Raw genomic sequence first — 17,237 nt, 5'->3', positions numbered from 1 at the left:
AATCATTCTTAGACCTTTATTTGTAATAAATAGTTCTACATAATGTTCTGACATTTCAAAACCTATTCACAAAAAGGCAAATCTTAGCTGAAATACTTTGATTGCAAAGAGTATTTTTTTAAATAACCAACATTTTTAATAGAAAAGACTTGATAAATTGGGTTATATCTAAAAACTTAATATCAGATATGTAATTGATGGCATTACTCCCAATTTCCTTTAAGCCCAACAATGCTTTTAGGAATGAATTTCCAAATCCAGAAAAATTACATTGCATGTTACACTTAATTCTTCATGAAAATAATCTTCTACCTTTATTCTCTTTTTTGTTTTTTGTTTTTTTTTTTTTTTTGAGATAGAGAAAGAGTGTGTGCTCAGCCTGGGGGAGGGGCAGAGGGAGGAGAGGAAATCTCAAGCAGAATCTGCACTGAGCCTGGAACCCGACACAGGCTTTGGTCCCAGGGCCGTGAGATCATGACCTGAGCTGAAATCAACAGTCAGATGCTTAATCGACTCAGCCACCCTGGCGCCCCTATCTAACTTTACTCTTATTTCTATCCTTTGAATATGTACTGTAAACCTTGACTATTGGGATATTTTTTCTTATTTAATATAGGTGCCTGACCTTGATTGCCAAGGCAACCACTTCAAAGAGGCATCTACTCCAAAGATGCCTATCTCAAATAAATAGAACACCAGCCACATAACTTGATAAAGAGCCAGGCCATTTTCCCACATGGAGGCTCCTCTGTTTTAGAAATCTTGGTTGATTTCTATAACTAACCATTTGGCCCACCTGTTTTTCCCCTTCCCGTGCTTGAAATTCCCACTTGTATGTTTTAGATTCAATAGTGAGTCTGTGAAACCCTAGGCTCCCACCTCAACCACAGTAAAAGCAGAACCTCAGGCCCATGTGTGTTATCATGCTTGCACATATGCACACACTCTCCCATTCCCCCACCTCCACCATGTGTGCTGTGTAATATCCAGATCCCATAAGTAATAAACCTATATATTTTTTTCAGTTTCCTGATGGTTAATGTTAAAGGGCATTTTGCAACCATAATAAGAACCACAAGGGCTGGTCTAGGCAAAAGCTGAGGTTTGTTATCGACAGGCTGAGACCAATATACAACCATTGGCATAGTTCGCAGGACTGCGTGATTGCCCTTGCAATTAACCAACAGGACTGCTTTTACCTACAATTTGCCTATTAATTGCCAAACTCATCATCTGAGAAAGCAGCAGCTTTAGCTGGGGTCTGTTGTGCTGCTACGTGCTTTCACACATCGCCTGTGTTGTGTGTTGCCTGAAGTATCCAACTTAAAAGGTCACAGCTGCCATAATAATGCAAGAATATCCCCAGAGCAGCATGATTAAAGCCATATGGTCTAATAATCAGACTACTAATTATAAAGGTCTTAATTGACAATATGTATAAGGGTCCTCCAAAGCCAAGGAGATTGAGGGAGGGTGGATTAGACTGCAAGGCTACTGTCACTGCCCAAGGAGGGTTCTGGGCCAAAGGTAGATAGAAATGATTCCCTTAGCTAAGGAGGAATTGGAGATTTCCACTTGCAACCACTGGGTCAAATGGGTTGTGCCCAAATAGATGTCCTAACTCAGAAGAGAGAAACAGCCTTGCAAATGGAAGCCAATAGAACCACAGGGGGAACATACAACAGAGGCCTACAGCCTCTGTGCCACCGCTTCACTCACCACCATTACTACTTGTCCCCTGACCCAATAGGATACTATGGATTCAATCCCAAGTGTGGTACTGCTAAAAAATTAATGGACAAATATAAATGTCCTAAAGAATCTAAGAACCCTGAGGAGGCATACCAACTCCTTGATAAATACAAAACCCCATGGACGCTTCCTAGGTATTACTCAATTATGCACACCAAAATGCCAAGACTCTGGTTTATGCTCCAGAAGCCTATAGTCTTTTCCCAAAGACCCTGTGCATATCATGCTACCGAAGGCAGGCTTCAACTCCGAAGAGGTTTCTTGAGACACCCTGAAAAGGAAAGTGCCACCTACAAAGAGCACCTACCTGACAGTGATGTCATCCAAAATTTCCTGGTTAACTAGTTTTCCAGTAAGATTAAGGTAACAGGATAAAAACAAGAAGTAGAAATTGAGATCAAAAGCTATATCTTAACTGATATAAATTCAAACCTTTCTTAAATATTTTATGCAGCAGGAAAGAGAAAGGAGAACTAATTGATTATTGCAGGTTTTCCTGTTTGTTTGGAACAGGCTCTGAACTGTTGTTACTCGCAGCGGCTAAAATGCACCAACTGGGTGGTATCTCTGAAGACTCTAAAACCCATAGCTTTCTTTAAGATCCATCTGGGCTATAATGCTCATTCTTTCTGAGAGAGTACAGATTCTGAGCCCTCTCAGCTTTCTGCTGAACAGGGCAGGGCATAACTATAAACATGCTTCATGAGGTTTCCCTGCTATCAAGGGAAGAGCAGACAGGGTAGCGTTATCAAGGCCTCTCTTGAAAAAGAAGAGGGAAATAGGAAGACAAAGGCCCCTAGAGCCATTGATGTTCATATTCTAGCCCTCCCTCTTCTCACTTGGACATGTGCTGTCTGGCACTGTACCCATCCTTCCATCACAGTGATCATTGCTAAGGCTTCCAGAAGTGGCCCATCTCCTACTACACAAAATTTCCATGGTCCAACTGGTTCATCATTTCTATGACCACAGTGATCCAGATGACCCCTTCTTCATTTCCAACCTGAAGAAACCCCATTTGACCTTGAGTCTAGAGGATTATTTCACAAGGCACTCCCCCTAAATACAGGGTTGCAGTACTACATTTTATTTTGACATCAGAAACCATCAATAAAGCACTAGAACTCCTAGGAGAAAACTTATATTCTTTCTCTATCCCTTGAAGATGTAAATACTACAATGACTTTGAAAAGTAAACACCCTAGGAGGTAACTAAAACTCTGCCCAGAGTTGCCAGAGACTGAAGGGAAAAAAGAGGGGAAAGCCTTTTAAAATACAAAATGCTATAAAAGCTCTTTTGCCCAAACTCTAGTCCCAGCCTCCTTAAGATTATTTGTTAAGGATAAATACAAACCTTAAAAGTCTCCACAAATACTAGTACAAAGCTTTAGCCACTGGAGCAGGCAACCTTAACTTATTCTGTCTGCCAATTTGGATTCAGCTGTTATTTATACGACAGTGAGTTTTATACTGTTGTACCTGATTCATGACTAGGATGCTGGAATTGATGCTGCAGGTCTCTGTGTCTGCCTATATGTTTATGTGTATCTATGCATATGTTATATGTATATGATTTTTTTCTTCTCTCAACCTCTAGATGGTACTGCCAAAATTAATTTGCAAAATAACTCTATTTAATTAGCTTAAAAATAAGCACTTACGGATTAAGTCTTCCTAAAACTCTGTAATACTGAAACTAACCCAAATATTTCAAGTTCACATGATCTGGGATAATCTTTGGGAAGTAAAAGCTAGTTTAAATTTGGTTTAATTATGGAATGCCTGGGTGGCTCAGTGGTTGAGCGTCTACCTTTGGCCCAGGGCGTGATCCTGGAGTCCTCAGGATCAAGTCCCACATTGGGCTCCTTGCATGGAGCCTGCTTCTCCCTCTGCCTGTATCTCTGCCTCTCTCTGTGTCTCTCATGAATAAATAAATAAAATCTAAAAAAAATAAGTGTTTTTTTAAAAAGTATGTCTTCAGATATATGCATATTTAATAAAATGCAGATTATATATAATTAACCTATATATAATCTATAACATAATTATATCATGCACATATATGTATTGTAAGTTAAACATAGAGATCATATAAATATAATAGGAAGTATGTTAAATAAAATGCAGATAAAAATGTATTGTACCTGGATTTACTAGTCAAATAAATTCATGTTATCTCTATTACAAAATCTGTCAGCAAGTAAAGTAGCTGGGCATGATGCTACCTAATGAAGTTTTTCATGGACAGTCTAAACATAATTGGTGTGATCAAGTAATTCAGATAAATGTTAAATGGGATAAGTTTCTAGATGAACTTTTCAGCAATAATTATGTGTTATGTCCAGCTAAAACTAGTTTCTAAAATTTTTGTTAACTTTCACCCCTAGAATTTTGCTGAATAAGGGAATTCATTGAATGTCTAAATCATTTCCAAATAAAATACTGAAACATTGCAAAACAAGTCGAAGTTTACCTACTTTTGACCTCTTATCACAGAGGAAACTGAAGATATTTGGGTCTGTTAGTAAGCATGTCTTGTGACACTGAAAAGTTGTACCATGAGGAAATATATATTGATAGAAATTATGAAATATAAACACATAAATTTGCCAACCTAAAGAATGCTGGTATAACAATTCACAAATTTTGCTTTTTACTTTTTATCAGAAATTAAGGTTTCTGAGGGCTAAGAGTTCTAATTAATATATGTAATTACAACTACTAGAAATAATATGGGAAACATCTCTCTGCATGCAAGGAAGGTAGGACATATCTTTACCTAAGAGAAGGTATGAGGTATGAAGATGTATATTTATTAAGGGAAAAGAAAGTAAATTTGTCTAAAGTAAAACTGGTTATTTCAGAATGGCAAAGAGGAAAATAAAGGATAAAATGGTACAGAAAGTAGTTGAAAGAATGAATTTTACCTTGTGGTTGACTGACTAAAATCGAATTGTTGTTTACAAGGGTTTCTTTTTTATAAGCTTTAATATCAATACTATGCTTATATAATTTTCTTTCATGTGCTAAAAGGACAAAGTTTTCTTGGGAGTACTGGTCAGTTCTTGGTAACAGATTATGAAAGCTTTTGCCTTACCTTTTAAGTAATCTAGCTAGAAAGCAAAGATTCTGTGTTTTATCAAAATAATTAACCTGTACTTCTTGCTGTTTTGATCAGGTCTTTGATTACTTAAGCAAACAGCATCTTCTCAATATTAAAGTAGTTGAATTTTGCTCCGAACTATGTAATCTTCTGTATATACCTTTAAAAATCTTTTGTCATTTTGGCTAAGTAGATAATTATTGTTTCATAATTATCTGTGATCCTATTTAGTCAAATGTCCAAAACCTTTTGATGTTTTTGACTAAATTCCCAAAATCAAATTCTAACTAATGTATTTCTGACCTGGAAATAACTCTGGAATTTTCTATAGAACCCCTGGAACATCTCAAAAGATCTGCTCACTCTCTTTATAAAAAGAGAAACAGTGAATTTAGCTTATTTGGTATGATAACTACATAAGAAGCACTGTCAAATAAGAAATAATGCTGAACCTTCCTTTTGGATATCCTTGTATGAATGGATATATGCTATCAATATAAGTATTCAAGAAATTCTACTGAATTCCTAAAAATCTGATACTAAATGTTTTCAGCCATCACTCCAGTTATCATCTTACAATGTGTGTCACAGAAATAGCCAAATTTCCTTATTAGTTGTGTTATAATGAACTCTCATCAGATCTTTAAACATGGGCATTTTCAAGTCTTTTATCTTTATCATATTTAAGTCTTTTAGTTTTTTTATCCTTTACAGTTACTGTTTCACTCTGATGCTTTTGCATATGTGCTTCTTCATCTTCAAGAAGATTCCTGGAAAGGACACTGACAAACCCAGGTCTCTGATAACTTTCAGATCATATCACTGAACTGGGTAAGAAAGGACAGAACTCTAAGGAAAAACTAGATTCATAAAACTGCTAACAAAAGATCAAGATGAAGAATCACTGGGACTGAATGAACTGATGAGAATGATTATAATTTTTTATGAGCCTTCTTTGAAACACTGTTGGTTCTTTAATCTTATGTTTTCCAAACTTAAGGAAACTTTTTCTCTTAAGCTACTTACAGCAATTTGGTAAAGAATGCCTTTGTGAACAAAGATGAAACCATCACTGTTACCTTCCATCTGATCCTTCCAGAATTTGGAAACTCTCAGTGAGTATTCTTAAATTTTCACAGTAGCATAGTTATTAACATAATCTGTTCTCATATCACGACACAACTGGAAACAATGGTCATACTATCAAAGGCTTTGAATGGGGCAGCCCGGGTGGCTCAGCGGTTTAGCACCGACTTCAGTCTAGGATGTGATCCTGGGGTCCCGGGACTGAGTCCGACGTCAGGTTCCTTGCATGGAGCCTGCTTCTCCCTCTGCCTGTCTCTGCTTCTCTCTCTCTCTCTCCTCTCTCTCTCTGTCTCATGAATAAATAAAATCTTAAAAAAAAAAAAAAGGCTTTGAACGGAATGTCATATTTGAGAGAGATATGCATAGATTCAGATGACCAAACAGCTTTAAAAAAGTAAGGCTGACTTTATGGAACCAATTAAGCCCCTTGGGAAAATAAGTTTTACCTTACTTGTAGGGTTCCCAGCAGCCTTACCAGATGAGTGAGGAAAGTCACTTCCTGGCAGGCCCGGGAACATCAGAATATTTTAAGAACCTCAAAAAATGAGGAATTCACCCAAATCTATTGGTATTATAGGTGAAGTCTGACATCAAGTCCTGAGCTTGGCCTCCCAGCCTTGAGTAGCTTTTAAAAATTCAATCTGAGACTCCTTATGAAAAAATCCACCAGAGCTGACTTACTACATGATCAATCGCTATTCATTCTGCACTTACGTAAATAAGCAGGCCAGGTTTAAAGAGACTGGCCTTTCTTAAACCCTTTAGCCTTATTTTCCTCATCTCTGATAGAAATGAGGGTGACTACAGAGAGTAAAAATTATGTTTCAGTAATACACCTTTGTGAATATCAGATTTTAGTGCTTTTAATTGTTCTTGAGGTTTTTTCACCTGTAAACTGAACCAGATCATGAACTCTTCTAGTATCTTCCAGTATTTGGCTACAACTCTCCAAACTGACACTTCCTATTTTTCTCCCACCCTTCTGACTTGGAATCACAGAGAAATTAAAATTGCCTTTTTCCCAAAGCCATGAGAGCTAGAATGGAATAACCTGATATAAAATTCAGAAAAATCATTACAATACTTCATATATAGACAATATTTGCACGTGTTGCTGTGTGGGCAATAGTGAGTTTATCTCAACACTTGATGGCATCATCAGAAAATCCAAACTGCAAAGATGCTTGAGCCTAACATCTAGAAATCCTACCTCCAGGATTCAAATTTGGTTTACAATTTGCTCCAACCATTAGCCTTTATTTTTCCTTTGTTTCCATAGAAATGCCTTTTATTAAATACCTGATTTCTTACAAATACAAGCCTAATTTTGGGAATCCACTTGCATGACCATCTCCTGAAATGAGATACAACTTTTTAATTAACTGATCTATTTTCATGGCTGGACCTTTCAAGTTTGAGACAATGGCTACAGACTGGATTTCGGACTACTGCCTGCATAATTATTAAGTTTTGCAATTATAATTATATTTAGATGTGTATGTTGTGGGTTACAAAATGCCCTGCAACAGACTTTAGCATATCAGTTACCCAGGCACTTAAGGTCCTCACTATTGAGCCCAATGCCTCAGAGTAGTCTGTAAACACTGACAGTTGTTTGGGTTTATTTCCTTTTCATAATGCAAGTGCCTGACTTAAACTTTGATTGCTGTGGCAGCCGCTCCAAAGATGGGCTATCATGAGGAGGGGGTGGGGAGGGGGCACACTGCCAGCCACAAAACTAGATTAAGAGTGCCAGACCACCTCAACATGCTGAGGTTCCTTTGTTTTAGAGATCTAGGTTAATTTTAGTCATTAACCATTTGGGGAATTTGTTTTTTCTCTTCCCATGCTTTAAATTCCTGCTCTTATGTTTTAAATTCACCAATAAAGAGTGAGCCCTCAAAACCCTAGCTCCTAACTCAACCCCAGGCTCAGGAGTCCTCTTTCTCTCTACCTGTGACCTCACAGCATGGCCCTAGGTATGCTGAGTAATTTCCAGGTCCTGTAAGTAATAAACCTTTATATTTTCAAAGTCTTCATGGTTATTGTTGAAGGGTATCACTCGGAACCACAAGGGCAGATGTAGCCATGACACGGGTTATTGGTAAGATGAGACTGACACACAACAGAAGACATACAGCAACTAGAAAAGAACTATTACCCTTTTTCTTCCCTTCCTCCACCCTAAAAACTGAATAATAAGATCTCCTGCAGTAAAGAAGTCTCTACCTTTATGTCAGATAAGCAAACTTGCAAGTGACTTGTAGTTTTTATGATTAATCAGGAAGTATTACATACCTAATGCAGGTAACAGCTTTAAAAATCTCAACTTCATTGTTAAAAATTATTTAATACAGCTTAACTTCTTAATACAGTTAAAGAGATAAGGCCAACATAGGACAAACAATATGTATATAATATCACTTTCTAAATGGTGAAGTACAGACTTCTACTATCATGGTATAGTGCACTAAGAATGTAGAGACTATGCAGATGAGGAGAGTACAAAACTTTCATGAAGTCACAGTTTGAGCCAGGACATAACACTGGGTAAGATGTGCTCAAGCAGGGAGAAGAGACACACCAGGTTAAGGGAGTCCAAAAAAAAAAAACAAAAACAAAAAAGGCACACACACACACACAAAAAAGGTACAGAAAGAAAAACTGTACGTCTCCCTAGAAGATGCAGTTAAGGTAACTGCCATAACCAGAGTCCTATCCCTACACATAATGAAGGAAATAAGTTTGTATAAGTACACTTAAGGACATAATTATGGATCCTTAGAATCAAGTGAAGAATACAGGGACCATTGTGGGTATTTGGTCAGAGGGATATAACATGATAAATGTGGTCATTAAAACGAGAGTAGAAGCAATATTAAAGGGAGACCATCTAAGTGGCAGTTTATTAAGTATTGGGTGATAAGGAGTTGGTCATAGGATGAAAGAGAAACAAAAAGGAAATCTGAAAAACATTACTCCTTTGAATAAAGATGAAAAGAGATGATCTCTAGGGATAGAACTTAATGATAGAAACAGCTTAAACGGGGAATACTCTCCCCTCACAATCTACCCCCATAGTCCTAGGGGCAGAGGTGGAAGGATAATTAATGAGGTTTTATATAACCTGAATCTCGGGTTATTTGGGATGCAACTTAGTACTTACTAAGAGCTTGGAAATTAGCACTGGAAAGTGCCATAGCTGAAGCACTGGAAATAGAGTCATGAACAGATCTGGATTTGGACACAAAGTAAGGTTCTTTGTTCAAGAGATTAAAGATACAGAGAACAAACACCTAGAACAGAGTTTACGATCACAGGTTAGGACTGAGAATCTGCTTACTGAATGATACACATAGCTAGAAAAGCCAAAGGAGGACCAGGGTGGTGCAATAACACAAGGCCAAGAGTTTTAAAACTAAGTATGATCAATATCCAAGACCACAAAGGGTATCTTTGAGGCAGTTTGTAGAACACTAGTAAATTTCTTCATGTGAGCTAAATTATATACTAGCTGGTTCAAAGGCTTAAACATTATTAAGTCTTAATAAAAATACTATTATGAAGGTAACTGGTGAGAGATTAACTTCTGCCTTTTAATACCTGCTCTTTCAGTAAAAAAGAGTAAATGCTCTCTTTTTAAAAGTTAAATGTATTGGGGAATCTGGCTGGCTCATTCAGAGAAGCATGTACTCTTGATCTCTGGGTCATGAGTTCCAGCCCCATTTGGGGTGTAGAGATTACCAAAATAAACTAAATAAATAAATAAATAAATAAGACTTAACTGTACAATTTTGTCCATAATTCTAATAGTCTTTCACTGAAAAAGTACTGCTGTTATCATATAATTACTGGGCATATAAATTTTATTTTATTTTTATTTTTTTTAATTTTTATTTATTTATGATAGTCACACACACAGAGAGAGAGAGAGAGAGAGAGAGGCAGAGACATAAGCAGAGGGAGAAGCAGGCTCCATGCACCTGGAGCCCGACGTGGGATTTGATCCCGGGTCTCCAGGATCGCGCCCTGGGCCAAAGGCAGGCGCCAAACCGCTGCACCACCCAGGGATCCCTGGGCATATAAATTTTAATAAACAAACTAGAATATAAAGTGCTTGCAGTTTTAATGATTATTTCTAAAACTCTGGTAAAAGAGGAGAGAAAAAAACATTACACAGAGGTGATACATTCAAGTGAGGGCTCTGAAGTTTGATAAATATGGTTTGGAATCCTGGTTCTGTCACTACTGGGTTTGTGATCTTAGGGGAATTACTAAATCTCTCAGAACTTCAGTTTTCCCACCTGTAAAATAAGGAAACTCAAGGGCTGTGAGGATTAAATGAAATAATGCAAATACAGAATATAACAATAATTGCAATAATTAGTTAACTAATAATTCTTAAAGCACCTGTTTAACCAGGTACCGTTTTAAGCACTTTACACATATTTTTACACATAATCCTCCCAACACTGAGAAAAAAGGGATTCATATCATCCCCAGGTGACAGAAGAGAAAAACGTAGCACCAAGAGGTTAAGGAACATGTGGAAATACTCAATATCCAGAATGTTCAAAAAGTAAGTATTGTTCTCATCACTCAGAACAGTGTTAAAATTATTTAACATGATGGAAGATGACAGAAAACTTATTCACCATTGTAAGATAATAAACTATAACCTTTATCTATAACAAGTGAACCAAGAAATAAGAGCAAATGGCATTTTTTAAAGTAATTCAAATGAAACATTAAAAAGTACAAAATGTGGGACACCTGGGTGGCTCAGTGGTTGAGCGCCTGCCTTCGGCCCAGGGCATGATCCTGGAGGCCCGGGATCGAGTCCCACATGGAGCCTGCTTCTCTCTATATGTCTCTGCCTTTCTCTCTCTCTGTGACTCTCACGAATAAATAAATGAAATATTTAGAAAAATAAAAAAATTTAAAAAATAAAAAGTACAAAATGTTACCTTCAAAAGCTAATAAATGATCTGTAAGATCAAAACATCACACACATTTATATACACCTAAAAAGCCAAAGGGCACGTTTTGTATGTAAAGTTTCTGAGTACCTGCATTTCCATAAAATAATTTGTAAAACAAGACTGATCACAGAGGCTCTCTTTTTTTTTTTTTTAAAGATTTTATTTATTGATTCATGGGAGACACAGAGAGAGACACAGAGACACAGGCATAGGGAGAAGCAGGCTCCCTGCGGGGAGCCCGATGTGGGACTCGATCCTGGGACTCGGGGATCACGCCCTGAGCCACAGGCAGATGCTCAACCACTGAGCCACTCAAGCAACCCAACAGAGGCTCCTCTTAAAAGCATTTGTACAGCAATACAAAATGTCTCTCCCTTTAATTACAGGCCACCTAAAAGCCACCAATAGAACAAAAAGTCAATCCCTTACCACAGGTAATTTTGTTCTTTTATATTTTTTGGGTTTTGTGAACCACCTCCAAGTTACAGAAAATTCCTAAATATAATAGAGTACAAAGCATTTTTTCCCTGATATGAGTTAGCTGCCAACATGATATCCAATCACCCTTAAATACTTCAATGTGTATTTCTTACAATCAAGACAATTCTCCTACATAACCATCAAAACATAACCATCAAAATCAACAGATTAACCCTGATACATTACTATAACTAATTCTTAGATTCCATTTTAAGTTTTATCTGTTCCCTAATAATGTCCTTCACAGTGTAAATGACTCCTGAATTGGATTCAGTTGTCCTGTCTTTTTCACCCTGGTACAGTTCTTCAGTGTCTTAATTTTCATGACCTTGATTGATACTTTTAAAAACTGCAGGTCAGTTATTTTGGAGAATGTCCCCCACTGTAGTGAGTCTGCTGATGTTCTTCTCATAATTAAATTCAGGGTGTATATCTTTGGCAGGAATATCAAGGAAGTGATGCCACATTCTCCTCAGTGCATCCTATCAGCTGGCATATTCATATGTCTATTTTGATCACTGCCAAGTTTTCCACTTAAGTTTTTAATCTTTGTAATTCTTAAGCATCCTATTAGTAGATACCCTGAGATTGTAAAAACACCCCACCCCTCATCAAACTTCCCATTTAATTTTTTTCAATATAGACTTACAGGTTCTAATTTTATTTATAATACTTTGCCATCATTATTTATTTGGATATTCAAATTATTCAGCTTTGGCCAGTAGTGTCCATTCAAGCTGGTTCTGTGTCATTCTGACATAATCCTATCACTCTTTGAACAACTTTCTTGCATAAAAAGAGGTTCTAGGCTCATTTTGTACTTCCCTGACCTACCCCTGAAATTAATCATTTGTCCAAAGAGCCCTGGTTAATTCAGAACGGTGTTTCTGGGCCAAGAACTGGGTGCCAGGTTTGGTTTACCTATTGATCTACATTAAAAATTTTAAGTTCAGGGATCCCTGGGTGGCGCAGCGGTTTGGCGCCTGCCTTTGGCCCAGGGCCGCGATCCTGGAGACCCGGGATCGAATCCCATATCAGGCTCCCGGTGCATGGAGCCTGCTTCTCCCTCCACCTATGTCTCTGCCTCTTTCTCTCTCTGTGACTATCATAAATAAATAAAAATTAAAAAAAAAAATTTTAAGTTCACACCGATATCTTCAATTCTAATATAAGAGCACACGGTGCACTCTATTCTCCTCCAATTTGAAACTCCTTTCTCCAATACTAAGAAACCAAGCTCCCATAATAAATATACTTACTTATCTGATAACTGCCCCACCCTGTATATAACCCAATTTCCTGTCACTGACATGGACACTTTACTGCATGGATGCCCTCTACCCTACTCAGGCTCTGTCAGTCTACTCTGAGCACCTGTCACCATCCTCTACACTGGACATCAGCATGTGCTGCTCCAACTCACATCTCTATGCTGGGCCCCTCTTCGACACAATCTCCTTACCACACACAAGCTCCAAAACCCCACGCTAGGCTGGCTACCACTATGCATGTGAACCCCTTCCTTACCCTGGCTAGGCAACAAAACCTCCTCTGTGGTGAAAGAGGTGGACAGCTTAATTCAGATGCTTTTGACTAAATTGTCCAGGAAAGGAAGAGGAAAACAGAAGTGAAAAGCAGAGATAATATTAAAAATAACAAACTATCTCTTTCAAAAACTAAAAGCTTGGGATGCCTGGGTGGCTGAGCAGTTAAGCATCTGCCTTTGGTTCAGGGTGGGGACCAAGTCCCACATCGGGCTCCCTGCATGGAGCCTCCTTCTTCCTCTGCCTATGTCTGCCTCTCTCTGTGTGTCTCTCATGAATAACTAAATAAAATCTTAAAAAAAAAAAAAAACTAAAAAAACTAGAAGCTTTTTTCACCTATAATCTCATTTGCCCTAGATTAGAGTTACATAGTTTGAATTTAAAAAAGAGACTTTTAAAATCTTGTTCTCTCACTTAGTAGTTGAATGACTTAAACAAGGTACTTAATCTCTTCAGTTAAAGAGTACCTATCTTTGCATGATTGCTATGAAAATAATCTATGTTGGGCACTTGGGTGGCTCAGTTGGTTGGGCGTGTTCCTTAGCTCAGGTCATGATCCCAGGGTCTTGGGATCGAGCCCCCGCATTGGGGTCCCAGCACAGCGGGCAGCCTATTTTTCCCTCTCCTCCCTGCTTATGCTCTCTGTCGCTGTCTCTCTCTCTCTCAAGTAATTAAAATCTTTAAAAAAAATCCATGTAAAGCAAATATATATCTGACCTAGAGTTAGCATTTAATAAATATAAGTTATTATTACTACTTTCTCTTTTATATTATCGTTTTTAACACATGTCAAAGGATAGCTATATACACATGTATAATTTTATAAAAAGTAGTTCTTAATTTTCTTTAATTTCTGAAAGGTTCAGTGTCCATAAAGACTTTTAAAAACACCTACAGTATCTATGACTACTAACCAAACTAGAGCCTCCAGTCTATCCTACAATTTTGACAAATTATTTCCTGAAGTTTTGCCAAGCTTGTATCATTCTCCTGAAGCAAAGTTACCAGGAGCTGCTGAGAGTCTAGAAAACAAAGGTTTGCAATGTGGCAATCAGGGTTTAACAAAGTGTGATCCCAACCTATCTTTCCAGAATTACATCTCATTCCTCACCTACACAAAATTTGTTTCAGCCACTGTAATTTTATACACTTTTCCATTTACAAGCCCTGACCCATATCTTGGCTAGAATGTTCATCTTCCTCATTTACTCCCAGCAAGATTCTGCAATATTTTTCAAGGTCCAGCAGAAAATACACCTCCTCTTCAAAATTTTCCTTTACTACAACAGGCAAAAGCAAGGTCTTCCTCCCTTAAACTTCTAAACAACTAGATAATAATATAATTACTGTTTCATAGGTACATTTATTATCTCCCCTGCTAGAGTGAATTAAGATCTTTCTGGAAAAAAGACATATGCTTTTCTATCTCCAAATAACTACCATTTATTGAACATACATACCAATTACATTTATTCTTCACAATAGTTTTGCGAAATTGGCATCATTATATCTATTTTATAGATGAAGAAACCAAGACTCAAGGATGTTGGAAATGTGCCCCAAATTACACAGCTGGCAAAAACAACCTTTTCCCTAGCATGTTTCATGAAACATGAGATATGAGGAATGAACTTTGCTACCAGGGAAAAGGCTCTCAGGTCAAATAAATTTGGAGGATTAAAAAAGTTTAATCACTATTTTAGGCAAAGGGCTTCTCAAAGCTTTTTAACAAGCTGTTGATATGCTTTATAAATCTCCAACAGAGATATTATTATATTTTCCAAATGCATTTGGGGATAAAATCCTTTTCTCAAGGATCATTAATCTTATAGGACAAATATTCCATGAAACCCATTTCAGGAAATGTGGCAATGTATTCTGTTGTCTTTGCACACAGTGGGCACTCAATACACACCTCCTTAAAGATTAAAAAAAAAAAATGCTCCTCATATTAAAGTAACATACTAATGTAATTCCACATACTAATATAAAGAATAAGGCAATTTCACTCTTCTTATAGCAGGAGGTCCAAGTATAACAATTAACATCATTAAACAGCATTCAAATTTAAAAATTTTTCATTAGACAGACTAAAAACAAGATTAAGAGAAATCTCTACCTGTGCTTTTATGATATGCATGAATCTTGACATCAACTCAGGACATTCAAGGAGGAAATGAAAGTGATCAAATATAATTTTGGGATTTCTAGAAGAAAAATATAATTTGTTTGAATGGACAGGAAGAATGAGTTGTTATTAAGTCAAATGCAAATTCAGATATACAGATACTGAAGCAGGAGAAATATATTAATCCACACCTATAATACTTTTACTTGTCATGGTGCATTTTTTGAATAGTAATAGAAATAACATTATTTCTGTTGAGATACAAACTATGTAAAGAAATAAAAGTCTATGAGGGCAATGCATGAATCCAAGAAAGCCTTACCTATTAACAAAGCATTTTAAAACTTCATCATGTTTGCAGACAAATTCAATGAAACGGGGTGAGGTCATTCTGTGGGTGATAAAAAAAAACAATCAGAACACAGAGAAATTGATGATACAGCAAATTTCATAATGATGTACAGAAATGGACTGGCTTCTATACAGAAAAAAAGGATATGGGTTTGGACTGTCTTTATAAAAATTTGAGAAACTGAGGTATACCCAGTCAATTTATAAGATAAAACAGTAACTGTTTAAAAATCTTGAAATTTTAAACATCTTTGCTCTATACATTTTGAATACATAATTAAGTATCCTATACAAAGTGAGGATCTTTAATAACTTATATAATCTTAAAACTCAAATATTTTTAGATTAGTACAGTATCATAAAACATCAAAACAGAACCTAAAATCAACAAATTATTATCTGTTGTTACTGAAGTTACAAAAAAATCATAGCTTTTCTTCATCTATCAGAAAAGGAAATAATAAGCAGAAACCTTACCCTGGAGGCATCTGACAAGAACAGCACATGTAAAAAGCTTGAATGACAGCACTTAGCCGGTTAGCTGTCATAGAAATAACATCCTGACAGTCTGCACTGGCTTCCTGTTTCCCTCCAAGAGCATCTGGTTTAGATTCTCCTGTGCCAGTGGATAGATTTTCATAGCTCCCAGGTCCTGGAGGTTCAAATGGAGGAATGGAAGTACCATCTTGATCTTGGCCTTTTTGTTTCAGTAAAATAGAAGTGATATCCGTTGAGTCCTTTTTGTTTTTCATCAATTCTGTAGCTATTAAAACTAGCCATTCATCTAATGAGTGCCAAAGCAATTCAAGAGGCTAGGAGAAAAACAGAAGCGTTTTTTAAATATCATTCTTAAACTCCAGGAGAAAAAACCTCACACAAAAAAATAATATAAAAGAGAAAATTTATTCTAGATATTTCTATTTTCCCAAGTTAATGTGATAACAATGCCTAAAGGTAAGTAACAAAAACATAAACGCCACATAAATAACAATTTCCTTGCTTATAGCAAAAATTTATTCCTTGGGATAAAAAGGTAAAACTAAAGCCTAACAAAAAAATTTATAAGCAATCTATCCTCTTTTAAAATTTTTCAAAAACTTAGCTTTAAAAACATATACTACTTCTATATATACAATCCCCCAACCTTTACTATATTCATGTGTCAACAATTTTCAATTATAAATCTTTTCTCAATTAGAAAAATTAGAATTTCTAAAAAAGCTTAATAAACAGCTTAGTTTTGGGGTGCCTGCCTGGCTCAGTCAGTGCAGCATGCGACTTGATCTCATAGCTGTGAGTTTGGAGCCTCATACTGAGTGTAGAGATTACTAAAAGAAATAATGTTTTTAAAAAAGTTTACTGTGCTCTTTTTTTACAAGTAATTCACAGAATTTTGAAAATTTTATGGTAAAATTAAAAATATGATGTAATATTTATATATATACACACACATACATGTTTTCATGCACATATACATAAAATCCATCTCTAATAACCAGTAATTATCAAATACTGACCAGCAAATTCTTAATTCCAAGTAAAGATTAACAGCTTAAAAAAAGAAAAAGAGGGAGAAAGTAAAGCGTTTCTTATTTCTACACTATTTAAAATATTCCTTTTAAGAATAATGAAATATCTTTTGTAAATTAACAACAAATGAAAATTCCTTTTTATATATTATGTGATCACAAAAGCTATAATAGGACCAAGTACTAAAGAAAATGAAATACATACATCATCCCTAATAATTAGTAATTTTTAAAAATTTTATTCAGTTATTCATGAGAGACACAGAGAGAGGCAGAGACACA

At 36.3% G+C, this 17,237-nt stretch overlaps 1 protein-coding gene across 6 annotated transcripts in view; it reads right to left on the bottom strand.

The window, feature by feature from the left end:
- The window catches only part of HACE1 (HECT domain and ankyrin repeat containing E3 ubiquitin protein ligase 1), a 108,180-nt gene that overhangs the window by 31,374 nt on the left and 59,569 nt on the right, over positions 1–17,237 (bottom strand). For all 6 annotated transcript variants that reach the window (XM_041771114.1, XM_041771127.1, XM_041771134.1 and 3 more), the window contains 3 exons: positions 15,904–16,238; positions 15,398–15,466; positions 15,067–15,154 (listed from right to left, as the gene is read on the bottom strand). In XM_041771114.1, the coding sequence (XP_041627048.1) occupies positions 15,067–15,154; positions 15,398–15,466; positions 15,904–16,238 (492 nt within the window). The remainder of the gene's footprint in view (positions 1–15,066; positions 15,155–15,397; positions 15,467–15,903; positions 16,239–17,237) is intronic.

Source organism: Vulpes lagopus, chromosome 1, assembly GCF_018345385.1.
Source record: "Vulpes lagopus strain Blue_001 chromosome 1, ASM1834538v1, whole genome shotgun sequence".
In the NCBI taxonomy this organism is placed as follows: domain Eukaryota; kingdom Metazoa; phylum Chordata; class Mammalia; order Carnivora; family Canidae; genus Vulpes; species Vulpes lagopus.
The sequence above is the reverse complement of the archived record's forward strand: the minus strand, read 5'-3'. Positions and strand labels throughout refer to the sequence as shown.